Below are 13,818 nucleotides of genomic sequence, written 5' to 3'. Positions count from 1 at the left end.
CTTCAGACATTACTCTCTCAAAATAGAATTCTGGCATTATCTTTCACTACTATTTCAAATGATGCATAGGCCAAGCTGGAACTAATTTTATTTTTCTAATAGCTACACTAGTTCTGAAGAGCTGGAAGTACTGTCTTCAGCATGGGACAAAAAGCTGACTGCATCAAAAAGGTTATTTTATAGCATCTGCTAATTCCAATGAAATTATTGAAATATGTAAGACTGAGCTTTGAGTTTTACATTGAATCCAAAAGAGACAGTTTAGGTAAATAACATAAATTGAAAGTGATCTTAAAATAAAGCACTCTGAATAGAGAGGGTTAATATGAAAGTCAATCTATCAGGAAGTCACTGCAGCACAGAACCAATCAGCACATGGGAACAGCAAATTGGTGTGGCAGACTGAAGTTCTTAGCTCTTGAAGTGTCTGACACTCCCCGCTCAAAATTTCTCTGTAGTGGCCTTAAAGTCCCCCCCCCCCTTTTTATAGGGTGGATAGACATAAAAATATGATTAAAAAAAATCCTGCTGGCAAGAAAGAGAGGAAGGCCAAGAATAGAACTAAACTATGCTTACGATCTTTCCAGAGCCCTTTATGCTAGAGGTGCATTGCATGTATTCTCCTTCTTCAAAAGGATTAATGATCAACCAACAGCCACTCCAGTGAAAGCATTTTAGGCCTTCATGCTAATCTCCTGACTTGCTGAGAACTGCTGACAGGTGAGATCAGCTCGTTTCACAAGCGCACAGAAATGTGGTTTTGGCAAGACTAACATTCTGTAATAGAGCGTTACTATGTTAGGTTTACAGCAGTGAAGGGTGCAGGTTTTTTTTTTTTTTTTTAATCCTCCTTATAATCCAGTTAAAAGAATTCAATTTATTACCATCACAGACCATGTTTGAAATTTCAGAGGATATCTTGCAAGACATGTGAAACGGCCCATTGCATAGCACGCAACAGACACCAAGATGCTGTTGAAGTATTTTCAACAACTTATTACGTAACCTAGCAATGTTTCCTGTTCTAGAAGTGTTGCACATAAATTTGATCTTGCACATCCTATTTCACCACAGTGCAAAGATTCTTCCCTCTAATCCTAAGTTGTTCAGCTCAAGAGTAGCACGCCGAAACACTGTGAATAAATTCTGACTAATGGTCAGAGGAGTTACTCGACAACATAGACTATCTAACTGCATCAAGAACCAACCACATAACGCCTCCTAATTTTTGACGTTAGGAAGAGGGATTCAGTCCAGAAGTCCTCTGATGACTGATGTAGCAGTTGTCTATATGCCTCTATGCTACTCCAGAAGAACAGTGGTCACAGCACTCGCTAGACCCAGAGTTTCTAGTCTATGTTTGTGCTCCTTAACCCAGGAGGCAACAGTTCACAGAGGATTCTATGTGAAATGGACAGCTAGGGCGAACTCCTACTATGTGTTGCCCCAGACACCTCCAGTTCCTGCTAGAGCAAGAGAGATCATCTGTAGCTTGCCACAGAATACAACCAGGTAAAAGACCATCTCTTCCTTTAGATACGACAAGGTAGTAAGCATGCACACATACACACAAACATATTGCAGAGACTTGTGTTATCTTCTCTAAATGACAAAAGGAAAAAAAGGAAAAAAAAAAAAAAGGAAAACTAGATGGACTTTCCTTCTAAGACTGCATTAATATACATTTATCAAATGCATTCTTTAATACATCTTATTTTAATAGATCTTCTAATCTACTATGAAGATCTCATAATGCCTGAAAATACTGATCATCAGGCATTTCTACATCCTTCAGGATTCCCTCTTAGGCAGTCCCATTTTAATTCTGTAAGATCAAGTAAGACTTGTTTGAGGGAGGATATATGCACCAAGGGACATTGGTTCCCATTTTAAGCAGTCACTGCACCAAAATTTTACATTACCACTAAGTTTAATGAATCATTCCAGGCCTCTAGAGTATTAATAAAGTAGAGGCTATCAGGACAGACATCTATTGGCTAAACACAGACCACGTGAATAAGAAAATCAGAAGGAAACTGGAGAACTAGTCAAGGTTTCAAATCCTCCTTCTCCATCCTTCCCTATTTATGCATTTTGGTATCTTAATGAGGTAGCTGCTTCACACATTATTGGGTATGAATGTTGGTCACATATAGGTATCTTTATCATTTCTACAACAATAAGAAGTAAGAGTCTCTGCTCTTGTCCATTTTGAGGTGGAGAGAAAGGGAAATATTTCCAATCTGCAAGCATATACAAAATGTGTGCTTTCCCTAGAAATACATTCCCAGGTCCAGAACTTCTGAGAGACACAAATGGCTTGGCATTAGCATTCTATCCCACTAAAGCTCCAGAAGTAGGAAAAAGCAAAGTAAATGTTAGGTATGTATCAGGACTGTGGTTTTGTCACTGTTTAGATCAGACTTCCTGTTTACCACTTTCAGCTTGCTTTTGGAAAGAAGTGAGAGCTATTGGAATGGTATTCAAAACAGTATCTTCTTTGCTGGATATAAAATATAAAGACTGATTTACCACAGCATTCCTTGAAAGTTTCAACATTAACTAGAGTGGGATTGGCATAGCGTAGTGAAAAAATCTTAAGTAGAGGGAAGAAGCTAAGTCACATGAGAGTTTTGTACAATGAAAGGTTAACATGTACATTTGAGAAGCAAATTGGTTACAGCAAGTTCATAGTGTGTGTAATCAGGAACTCTTTCCCCAATAGAGAAGATTATTACTTACATAGATCAGTCCAGAGTAGTATCTCTCCTTCAAGTTGTGAAGCACAGAAGCCTCATTCAGGCATGTCAGCTCTGCCATATCTTCCACTTTAGAGAACTTGGGAGGGTTCATCTTCTGGATGTCATCCTTATTTATTCTCACTTTCTTCCCATTCTCTGCCAGTTCCACAATGGCCTCATCTCCTACTTCTTCCTTCAGGCTAGCTGCCTCAAACCCATTCTTCTCGGATGGAACCCATACCAGCTTCTTGGCTGCCCAGTCAGCCTGAGTCAGGGGGTTGTTAATGATGTTTTTGTCCACATAAAGGTACTTATCTGCATCTCTTTGTGCCATTGTGTTCTATAATTAGGGACCTGCCACAAAAGAAAAAGACATTTTTAAAGCCTCAAGCTGCCTTGCAAATATACCTACAGGTAGACAGGCACATGCTAAGAACTCTTCAGTTCTTGGTCAGCTGAGCACATTTCTTCAGTTTCATGTTAGTAAGCACTGGTAAATTGTCAAACTTGCAATAAGGTCAAGGTTTTACCTGCCAAGAGGATGTGAAAAAACAAACTAGTAAGCAGTTTAAAAAAAAATAAACACACGAACAAACACTGACTGTTAAGCATTAGTGGAAACCATTATTTGGCAGAAAAAAGAAAGCAAAGTAGTAAGCATCAAATAATTCATAATATATGCCAATCTTCATAACATCCGATATTATGTTAGTGCCTTTTAGATAAAGGCTGGCCTTTCAGCACTGCAGTTGGTAGAGATATTAGCTCAGGAATATCCTGTCAAATGTTTGATCAACTTTGTTTTATTTCCTATGTCTTTGTTCTGATAATCTAGAAATCAAACATCACAGCTCCTTAGAAAGGTCATATACCAGCCTAGACAATATACCAGATGCATCTTGCTCCTAACAGACATCACAGGTAACGTGAAAGAGACCAGTCAAAACAGACACTAGATATTTTTCACCACCAGCATAGTAGCAAGGCTCAGCTCACCAGTCAATATCTGTTCTCTAGTCCACATTCAGTAGCAAAACACCTCCAAGATAACAGGAGAAAATGCGGTCAGAATTTTTGGCTGTAAAATTTCATCTACAGAGATCCTCCTATCAAGCTGTTATAAAATTGTGGCTGGGAAGAGGAGAGAGCATCCCTACTATAAGGGGGAGATTGAGGCAGCACATTCAGAAAACAGCACCTAGGATTTAGTGTTTCCTCAAAATCAGAATACCACTGCCAAGGAGCTTCCAGGTTATAAGATGGCAATTTTACTAGTGCCATTCAAAAAATCCCTTCAATCAACAGGAAGAACTGCATTCATCAAGGCTCATTAACCAGCTAACAGCAGCCTCTTTAAAAGGTCCCATAAACATTACTCCTTGGATTCTTCTTCCACAAAAGTATCACTGTCCTTAATATATACATTTGAATAACTTAAGTAGATCATAGAGCTCTATCAGCAAAGGAAAGGAACAGGAAATGCAAATGTCAATAGCCGTGCCATGGAAGGCTGTCAGCAGCTACAGGGATAACATTTCTACAGAACATACTCATATTTACAAACAAGTCTGCAAATCAAATACGTGAAATCTGACTACAGATACCCCAGACAAAAGAGAATTGAGGGCAGGACAGAAGCTGTCCAACTCTCAAAACATGCATGTGAACAACAAGAGATGTTGCATCCCAGCATTAGCAAGCAGTGAAGTCAGAGAAACATCAGCTATAATAAAAATGCATACAGATCACAGAATGGTTGAGGTTGGAAGGGACCTCTGGAGATCATCTGGTCCAACCTCCCTGCTCAAGCAGGGTCCTCTAGAGCACACCGCCCAGGATCGCATCCAGGTGGGTTTGGAATATCTCCAGCGAGGGAGACTCCACTACCTCTCCGGGCAACCTGCTCCAATGCTCTGTCACCCTCACAGGAAGGAAGTTCTTCCTCATGTTCAGATGGAACTTCCTGTGTTCCAGCTTGTGCCCGTTGCCTCTTGTCCTGTCACTGGGCACCATGGAGAAGAGACTGGCCTCATCCTCTTGACACCCTCCCTTCAGACACTTCTACACACTGATGAGATCACCTGTCAGTCTTCTCTTCTCCAGGCTACACAGCCCCAGCTCTCTCAGCCTTTCTTCAGAGGAGAGATGCTCCAGTCCCCTCAGCATCTTTGTAGCCCTCCGCTGGACTCTCTCCAGTAGCGCCATGTCTCTCTTGTACTGGGGAGCCCAGAACTGGACACAGTAGTCCAGGTGAGGCCTCTCACCAGGGCTGAGCAGAGGGGCAGGATCACCTCCCTCCACCTGCTGGCAGCACTCTGCCTAATGCACCCCAGGAGACCATTGGCCTTCTTGGCCACCAGGGCACACTGCTGGCTCATGCTCAACTTGTTGTCCACCAGCACTCCCAGGTCCTCGGCAGAGCTACTTTCCAGCAGGTCAGCCCCCAGCCTGTACTGCTGCGTGGGATTATGCCTCCCTAGGTGCAGGACCTTGCACTTGCCTGTGTTGAACTTCAGGAGGTTCCTCTCCGCCCAGCTCTCCAGCCTGTCCAGGTCCCTCTGAATGGCAGCACAGTCTTCTGGTGTGTCAGCCACTCCTCCCAGTTTAGTATCATCAGCAAACTGGCTGAGGGTGCACTCTGTCCCTTCCTCCAGGTCATTGGTGAAGACGTTGAACAAGACTCAGTACTGACCCCTGGGGAACACCGCTAGCTACAGGCCTTCAACTAGACTCTGCACTGCTGATCACAACCCTCTGAGCTCTACCATTCAGCCAGTTCTCAATCCACCTCACCACACTAAACATTTGTGAGCATGTAGGGAAATTCCTTTCAAGAAACGTATCACTGTAGGTGGTACGCCACTTTGTGCAAGAGACTGTATGAATAGCTGTATATTCACAGTGAAGAATTCTTCAGCAAAAAGAGTAAATCAGTCCAAAAATAATCCTTCCCTTCAGCCCGAGTTTAAAATCTTTGTCTTAAGCCTCACAGGAAATGGCAGACAGCTGTCTCACACTTTATCTCATCTTTCCTTCCCCACAAGATCACTGGCATTTGCATCTCAGTACCACAATGGTGATTCTCAATGTCTCCTCCTCCCTAGCTTTTCATAGTTTCAGTCGGGACTCCAGATCCTCACAGGGACACCACGAAGGGATTTGTGGCAGAGAAGCCCAACAGCCTCACCACACTCAGCTGGCCCTCTGAAAACCGCACAAACAACTTTGCACCATGGCAAATACAGGATAGACAATTTCAATCCCATGAAATTTCTCATTATCAGTTAAGCAAACCAGATTAAAAGAAACAATAGCAGAAAATAACATATATTTTGTATGTCACTACTCAACTTTTCAGTCTATCCTTAAAGCGGAGTATTTTACAACAGTAAGAAGCAGCTATGAATGGAACTCAGTACACTTGCTATGTTAAGATCAACAGGTTATTTTAGTCTAGCTTCAAAACTATACTGACAGTTAATTAGCAGGAGCTCATATTAAACTGAGATGGGAGCAAAGAAGAGGAAGAGAGGTATCTCCTTAGACAAGGGTTAAGAGTATATCAAAACCGAGAATTAAGAGCCACCCATACAAGCCAACTCTTTAAAAAAACGATTTCTGGGGAAAACAAGCATGCTTGCAGCAAGGAAAGCAAAGAAATAGCACTCTGGTAGCCCAGTGCATAAACAAAGGTAAATTACAACTGCCTTTATTTAGATGGTTGGACAAGATGAAGCAAATAAGAGCTCCCATGAAGAACATGAGCTGTCAAGAGAATTCAAGACTACACCACAACAGCTGGCTCAACAAAATACATAGGAAATAGAGAAAATTGTCAATATAAAAAAATATATACAGAGAGAGAGACTCTCTGATGCTGCAGAGTACCACTGCAGGTTGTGGTCAAAGGGTTAAAAAAAGGGAGTGGAGGGAAGGAGGGGAAAAGAAAAAAGAAAAAAAAAAGAAAAGGAAATCAAGCATTCAATTGTGTTCACAGTTGTATCAGGTTTGGCAAGGCAACAGCTGTGCTCTACCCTCCATTACACAGTTTCCTGCATATGCAACTCCCAAGAATCTAACCAGTTGCCTTTTTTGGCTATAATCAAGCAGGACACAGAGACAGTATGCTTCAGCTAAATTCAGTTTCATCATTTCCTGAGGAATCCTAAGTAACCAACCTTCAGAAGTGTCCTACATTAAACTGAAGCATATTCCTGACTTCCTTGCTGCTTGTAGGATATATGCATTCAATACACCTTGGAGATTTATTCTGGGATAAAGACTAATTATTTTTAGATAAGAAATGATATCAAGTTACAAGAAATCTTTCAAGGGATATCTTCAGCCAGTTATAGATCCTAACAGAATGAGGAGAGAAGGTAACTACAGAGATTGATAAAATCCCTTACAGGAAGGGAACCCCTGAATTACCTCACCTGCAGCAAGACTGCATTTTTGAGCCTCTAAGGGATTATTATATAGTATCTATCTCTTTTTATTCCCAGGATTTTTATGCCAGTACAATTAACTAGGAAGATTAAAAGAAGATGGTCTGCACATCAACCTTTACACAGACTTGAGCATTATCCTATTGTATAACAGCAAAAAATAGCTTTATTCTCACCAGCACAAACAAGTTTTCACAAGCTCCAGAAAAAGTAGAATCCACAGGTATTAGAGCTAAGAAACCGGAGGATCACACTAAGGTAACATGGTATCACTGCTGTTCTCAAGGCTGACTTGTATCCCACAGGACCTCTAAACCAGTGATGCCAAAAACCAACCATTAATTTCCCCTGTCAGCAAGAACAGTACCAACACGGAAATCAGATTCAACAAGCTCCATCTCATGGTCTTCAAAGTGTATCTTGCTTCCTATGCTGTATTTCACTGGTCATTTCTAAAAATCCCTTCAGTAGTCAAGTCAGTCAGTCTTGCAGCTTTATAGCAACACTGTTCTGAATACAAGCCATTACCATTTTAGAAACAAATTAGGAAGCAATTTGTGTGCTTGGTGGTTTGCATTTTGCGTGTAGGTAACTATGTGGGGCAAGGACATTTATTTCCACGTGAATATTGTGTAACTGCTAGATGACAATACAGTTACCAATATTCTTTTTGATACGATACCAGCCTATAGGTAACAAGGCAAAATATATGCATATATACATATTTGGAAGACGGACCTTCTTTTTTTGGAGTTTAAACGTCTTCTTCCTAGTATCGTTTCCAAAAATGAAATATTATAGTCACTTCCCTATTAACCCAGTACGTTCCCTTACTGCGGTTAATAATAGTCTGAAAAACAGGCTGGTCAAATCTTGCTTGTTTTCCATTTTCCAGATGCCAAAAAACATTATTCTTCCCTTTAACTAACTACATAGTTGCCACAAAGATGTCATGCAGTTGCAGGTGGGGGGAAGGACTCTGTACAGTCCCTGAAGGGGAGGGGGCCAAGATATTAATAGTATGTTTTCAACCTTAAGAAAAAAAATTGTGAGAACCCTTTACATACGTACTTCCCTGCAGATTCTTTTGAGATGAGTGAATTAAACACTGGCTTTGTGTTAAGATGCTATCCATTCCCTTTGAATGTAAGAAGAAAAGGGCAAGAGTACTAACACTAAGCACTACTCACTAAAGTAGTTGAAGCCTTAGGCCCAATCAAGGCCAGCTGGAGCCTGTTTTTACAGAACAGGGAATATACAGCTTAAGCTGTACCTTTATTACGGGTAATAAACCATTTTTTTGTTTAGAAAAATATTTGATGTTTAATTGTGAAAATAAGTGGAGACCTAGGGTCGGGTCAGAACGGTTGGAGGTGACAACGGTGTAATTCCTTGAAGGTGGTGACTGCGTAATTCTTGCGGCAGTCTAGGTGGCAACTGCATAATGCCTTCGGTAAAAGGTGGCAACTGCATAATTCCTGCAACATGAACTAGGCAGATTTACCTAAGCCCTCGTTGCAAGACAGTCATATGGACAGAAGTTTGCCTTACCCTTCTTGCAGTTTTATAGCCCTACAGTTTAGGTTATGAGACGCTTTAACTGAAGGAGAGAAGTGTGTTGAAATATCAAGTGCTTCCCCCCCCCCCAAAAAAAAAAAATCTAGAAACAAATACCTGATCCTGTTTGAAAAAGCTGCCTCTGCTCAAGTCCTTTCCTCTGGATCACAGTGTTTTGCAACTGCTAAAAGCATAGAACATTATCTGTTTGCAATTTAATTTTCCAGAACTATTTGTATTATTCCCCCCCCACACACACACACACCAAGTTTACTCTTTCAGCAGCCACAGAGTTGTTGTTTCTGGGACTGCGCCACTACTCAGTAAGATGCGCTTGGCGGCCTCTGTTAAACTATCAAGGTAATGGTTGAAGTAGAAATAGAATTAATTAGTCAAGAGCATTAACGGCATTAGTTTTAGCACAGCATTTACTAACAAGTATTACAGTGCTAGCTAGGCAATGAAAGGACTTTTAGTTAGAGTAAGCCAAACTGTCATTTAACTAGGGATGCCCACAATATTCTTTTTAGGCTTCAGTCTCATTACTAGTAAAGAGACATTGCTACGTTGGGATAGGTGGCTTTAATTACAAAGCATTTCCCTAATTCAATGAATTATTTTGAGAAGATCTTACAGCATTTATGAAACACTGGGGCTATGGAGAACATAAAATAACCAGACAAACGCACTGTATACATGTCAATTCAGATCACTATTTTAGAACTTAACTATGTAAGACTTTGTGCCCACATGAAAAGGAACATATGTAGATGATCCGTCTTCTTCTGCTACAAGTCTAGCAGTAAGACACTGATAAAAGAACTTGAATCATGAACTGATTCCACACACAAGGGCTGTCTAGTGGCCTTTATGCCAGCACTGCAAAAAGACTACCCCAAGGATCCGAATGAACAATAAATAGCACTGCAAACACATTTAGACTGAAGTTAATTCCCTTTGTTTATACAGATCATATTTTTCAAGTCTTTCAAGGACACAGTTTGCATGCTCTTTTCAAAACTGGCTTACCCTCAGCAGGTTGTGACAGAACAGCCTACATCACAAAAAGCCCTTTCTCAGAGTAAAAAGGATATACACCATTTCTACAGGCAAGACAAGACTTTTGCACTAGAGAATTACAGAATTAGCAGTCAGTTACAGCTCTATTTCTATTAGAGCTAAACCCTCCTCAGTGAAGAAATTTGATTCTTTGTTTGTATAGAGCATTTAAAAAAATAATCTGACTTTGAGAAGAGGCTAGCAATTCAAACTAAGCATGATCAGTAACATTCATTTGCCAGGAATCCTTGTCAAATGCGCAATCTGAACAGCTAATACTTGCCTTACTTTTGCAAGCTCAGTTATTTCAGTTTCCCCAGACAGATGAATGCAGTTCATCAAAACAACAGAAACAGCTGCATTTACGAGCAACTGGAAAGTTCAGTAAGTAGCCTAGTTAAGTGTCCAGACTGTCTACAGTAAGCATGAACTGACAATAGTAAAAAATAAAACAAAGATTACGATTCCCTTGGATTCACTAACATACTGTTCAGGTCTCATCTCACTAGGAGGGACTAGGCTGACACTTCACAGCTGCATGCGCCCGGGTGTTGGGCACACGTTGGGCAGGAAAGAAAACTGTAAAGCTTGTTAATATAGGTTGATCTAAGTTGTAAGTAATACCTATATGAAAACTGAAGTCTGAATCACTAAGGCTGAGAAATGAATATGGTGGGGGAAGAAAGGAAAGGAAGGGCAAAAGCTGACAGGAGGCTGAGAGAGGTGAACTGGTTATGTTTGCTTGTTTCTGAAGTTCAGTATACTGTGACATACCAGTGCCTGATGCTTCAGACAAAACTAAAGAATCATAAATTTCAGTTATCCCACTAAAGAATATAACATCAAGCAAGTACCAGAATTTACTATTAATACTCCTTCAACATATAGCCTCCTGAGCAGAAGGAGCATTCAGTAACACTTACCCTTTTTTGTTTAGAATGCTGTGCTGCTACACAGATGCATTTCTTCTAGTTCAGCTTTAGTTGGGATTCACAATGGTCGCTATTAGGCTTACTGTAGTTCACTGCTTTCCTTTCTAGTCACATTCTGACGCACACACTACATTGTTGAAAGATTTATTTCACAACTGGAATGCAGATTGCTGGCAATTATTGTTGCAAATTCAGTTTGACTGTAGTGCTGCCCAGACTTGCCAGCTACCATGTTTATTACATTAAATCAAATGCAAGGTATAGCATTAAGGTGCCTTCTCCCTATGCACAGGGCTTCTAGAGGCAAGAACAAGGAATGCGTTTATCTAAGGTATAAGTGACACCTGCATCATACAAGAGCGAACTGATCTACTGACCAGACTACACGTAAGACAGAAGAGAAAGGAACTGAAGGGGATTCTACAACTTCCAGGTGTCCTAAAGGCATCTGCCAGGTATCTTCAAAACAATGAACTTGGAATAAGTGTTTCTCAATCGCTGTGCATCCAGTTCTCTTAATCAGCTGCCAAGCATCACTTTCTGATGTGTATGAAGCAGCATTTCTACGTTCTACTTTAACAGCTGACACAGGAGGTTAGCTCTGTGGAACGAGGACTTTTTATGGCAAATTACAAAGACTACAAGCCATACACAAGTAAGACACCGCCCTCAGAAGTCAGCTTAGTCGTCACCTTTTCTTTCCACCCTTCAAGTTAAGATCAAGATTAGATCCACACTGCAATCAGGAGCTACAAGTACAGCACACGTAGATGTAACATGAATCAATGTTAATCTGGAAAGGCCAGGTCTGGGTAACGAGATAGTGAAAATGGGACGGCAGAGGCTTTCCCATGGGTTATACAAGCACAGAAGAAAAGATCTTGGGCAATTGCAGTGCATGCCATAAAGAAACTTAATCACCAACATTAGTAAATCTAGCTAGGTTAATGCTGACGAGGATATGCTTGCCCATACTTTAAGTGCACCTTCTCACTACCATGAGACACAAAAACGCATGACAATGTACATGGCACCAGTGAAGGCAATCAGTTTATTAAGCCCATGCGCATTGCTTAAACACACTAAATACTGGTTTAGGGAGGGGGAGGGTAGCCTTCTGTTAATTCCAAGGCCAGTCTTTAGCATGACAAAGCTAGGTTGGCTGCCACCCAACCCTATTCACTTTGAATAAATATTCAAAGTTTACAATCCTGCATAATACACTTTCTGCAACTGTTGTTTCTCATTAGTGCGTGTACAGTACATGCCTTCTCAGCAGAGGAGAGAGGAGAGAATTCCTCTTCCAGAGACAGTATGCCCACAAGGAAAACATTCCAAGGGGAGAACACATTCTTCGTGACCACTCAGCAAAGTAATCCTACTTAAGGAGGCAGCTGTAGTTCAGAAAACTGCTGCCCATCCCTGCTGTTCAAGCTGTTTTGCTGGAAGACTTGTTTCAGGAGACAACGGACAGCAAAAGTTCTGATCAGGCATGCAGAATTCCCTAGGGGCACTGCATTGGAGGTGGGGAAGAGCTTGGAAAGTTTCAGCCCTTTCTTGTTATCTCCAGGTCACTTTTCATCCCTTCCATTACATTCTGATTTAAGGCTAGGATGATATCTGCCAATAACTCTTTGGGGCACTTCAGTATAAGGCAGTTCTTCCAATACATACAGTTTCATATCAACTATATCAATTTACATCAATTAACAGCCCCTATCATCTTTCTCAATTACAAGCCTTCTTGCATCACAAGAGGGAACAAGGAATAAAATAATCACATCTACTTAAAAGACAAGGAAGAAAAATATAGCTCACTGTTTCAGAGACAATTATTTAACATGTATGCGGCTATAGAACAAGTCATCTTACAGGAACATTGCTTATTTTAACTGAGAATTTGTTTCGGTCTCAGCATCAGTAGTAATAATTTTCCTCCAGCTCATATTAGTAAGAATCAAGAAACGCTGCAAATATAGCTGGCAAGCCATTTTAAAAGCATTATTTTTACACCACAGTGGAAATCAAACTCTTCTAGATACTAACGGCTCAGTTCACTATACTAAATTATGATAGTGTACAAATTTTCTGCTAAATTTAGTATTTTAATTCTTGCTTCAAATAGTTCCGCTCCACCATTAACAGCAGCTATGGAGATGGTAGGCAAAACCCCTGGCACACAGAAGCCTACACATTCATTAAGATGATCCATCTCTGTTTTTGAAGGTGCTCTTACAGGCAGGGAGCAGGAGGCGAGCGACTCTTTCTGGACATGAGAACAGCGACTCCTACACTGAAAGGAGAGCTATGTAGCCTTAGGCTTCAGGACGTATAGAGAGGCCAAGTGGAAAACAACCTCACTGACCATAAATACTAAGTTCAAGATGGACTGAAAACTTTGAAGCATTCCGATTACGACACTTCCCTATTACCGCCAAGGTCTTGCACAGCTTCATGACCCCCCCCATTGTAACCACTGTTCTAAAGAAAGCCCTCTGGAGCGGCACATCTGTACACCTCAGCTAACTAATTTTCTAGTTAGTTTTCCCTTTCTCTGACCTCTGGTTTCTTCTCTGGGCATCAGAGACATCAGTCTTTAAAAAGGAACAGCATTAGGCATCTCCTGATCTTGTGTTATTTTAGAATTCACCCAGTCATGCCCCCCGTCTAGACCTCCTGAAGCACTGATTTTTATATGAAAAGGGAAAAAGAGACACCCATCCTTCAATCTGAAGCGAAAGCAAAGGTACTTGAAGCAGGAACGTAGTCTGAACTGTTACAATTGGGGTGATAAAGCATAAATAACAAATGTTCTCCGTTCTGGCATTATAGGAAAAGCCACTTTTAGGGGAGAGAAGGGAGGAGGAAGAAAGTTTTCCCTGACAGGAGACTGAGATATCACGACACTCCACTGTCCCAATAAGAGAAGGCAAATATAATTTGGAAGACTCCACTGAAGTTTCGGCTTTTGTTGCAACAGGATACAAAACAAGATGAGGAAATACTAAACATAGAGTAGCAGAACTGTTTCATCTATTTCCACCATAATTAGCAACATTCTCCACAACCACATACACCACA

The 13,818-nt window shown here is 40.9% G+C and overlaps 1 protein-coding gene across 6 annotated transcripts in view; it reads right to left on the bottom strand.

Annotated features, from left to right (window-relative positions):
- MYH9 (myosin heavy chain 9) overlaps positions 1-13,818 on the bottom strand; it is a 90,113-nt gene that overhangs the window by 55,197 nt on the left and 21,098 nt on the right. For 4 of the 6 annotated variants that reach the window (XM_068943316.1, XM_068943308.1, XM_068943297.1 and 1 more), the window contains one exon: positions 2,743-3,095. In XM_068943316.1, the coding sequence (XP_068799417.1) occupies positions 2,743-3,075 (333 nt within the window). In that variant the 5' untranslated portion in view covers positions 3,076-3,095. Of the gene's footprint in view, positions 1-2,742; positions 3,096-8,863; positions 8,931-10,728; positions 10,860-13,818 lie in introns of those variants that run through there. The other 2 variants (XM_068943288.1, XM_068943282.1) reach the window with 2 other exon arrangements.

Source organism: Struthio camelus, chromosome 1 (assembly GCF_040807025.1).
Source record: "Struthio camelus isolate bStrCam1 chromosome 1, bStrCam1.hap1, whole genome shotgun sequence".
Taxonomy (NCBI): domain Eukaryota; kingdom Metazoa; phylum Chordata; class Aves; order Struthioniformes; family Struthionidae; genus Struthio; species Struthio camelus.
Note: the sequence above shows the minus strand (reverse complement) of the source record. Positions and strands in the feature narration are given on the sequence as shown.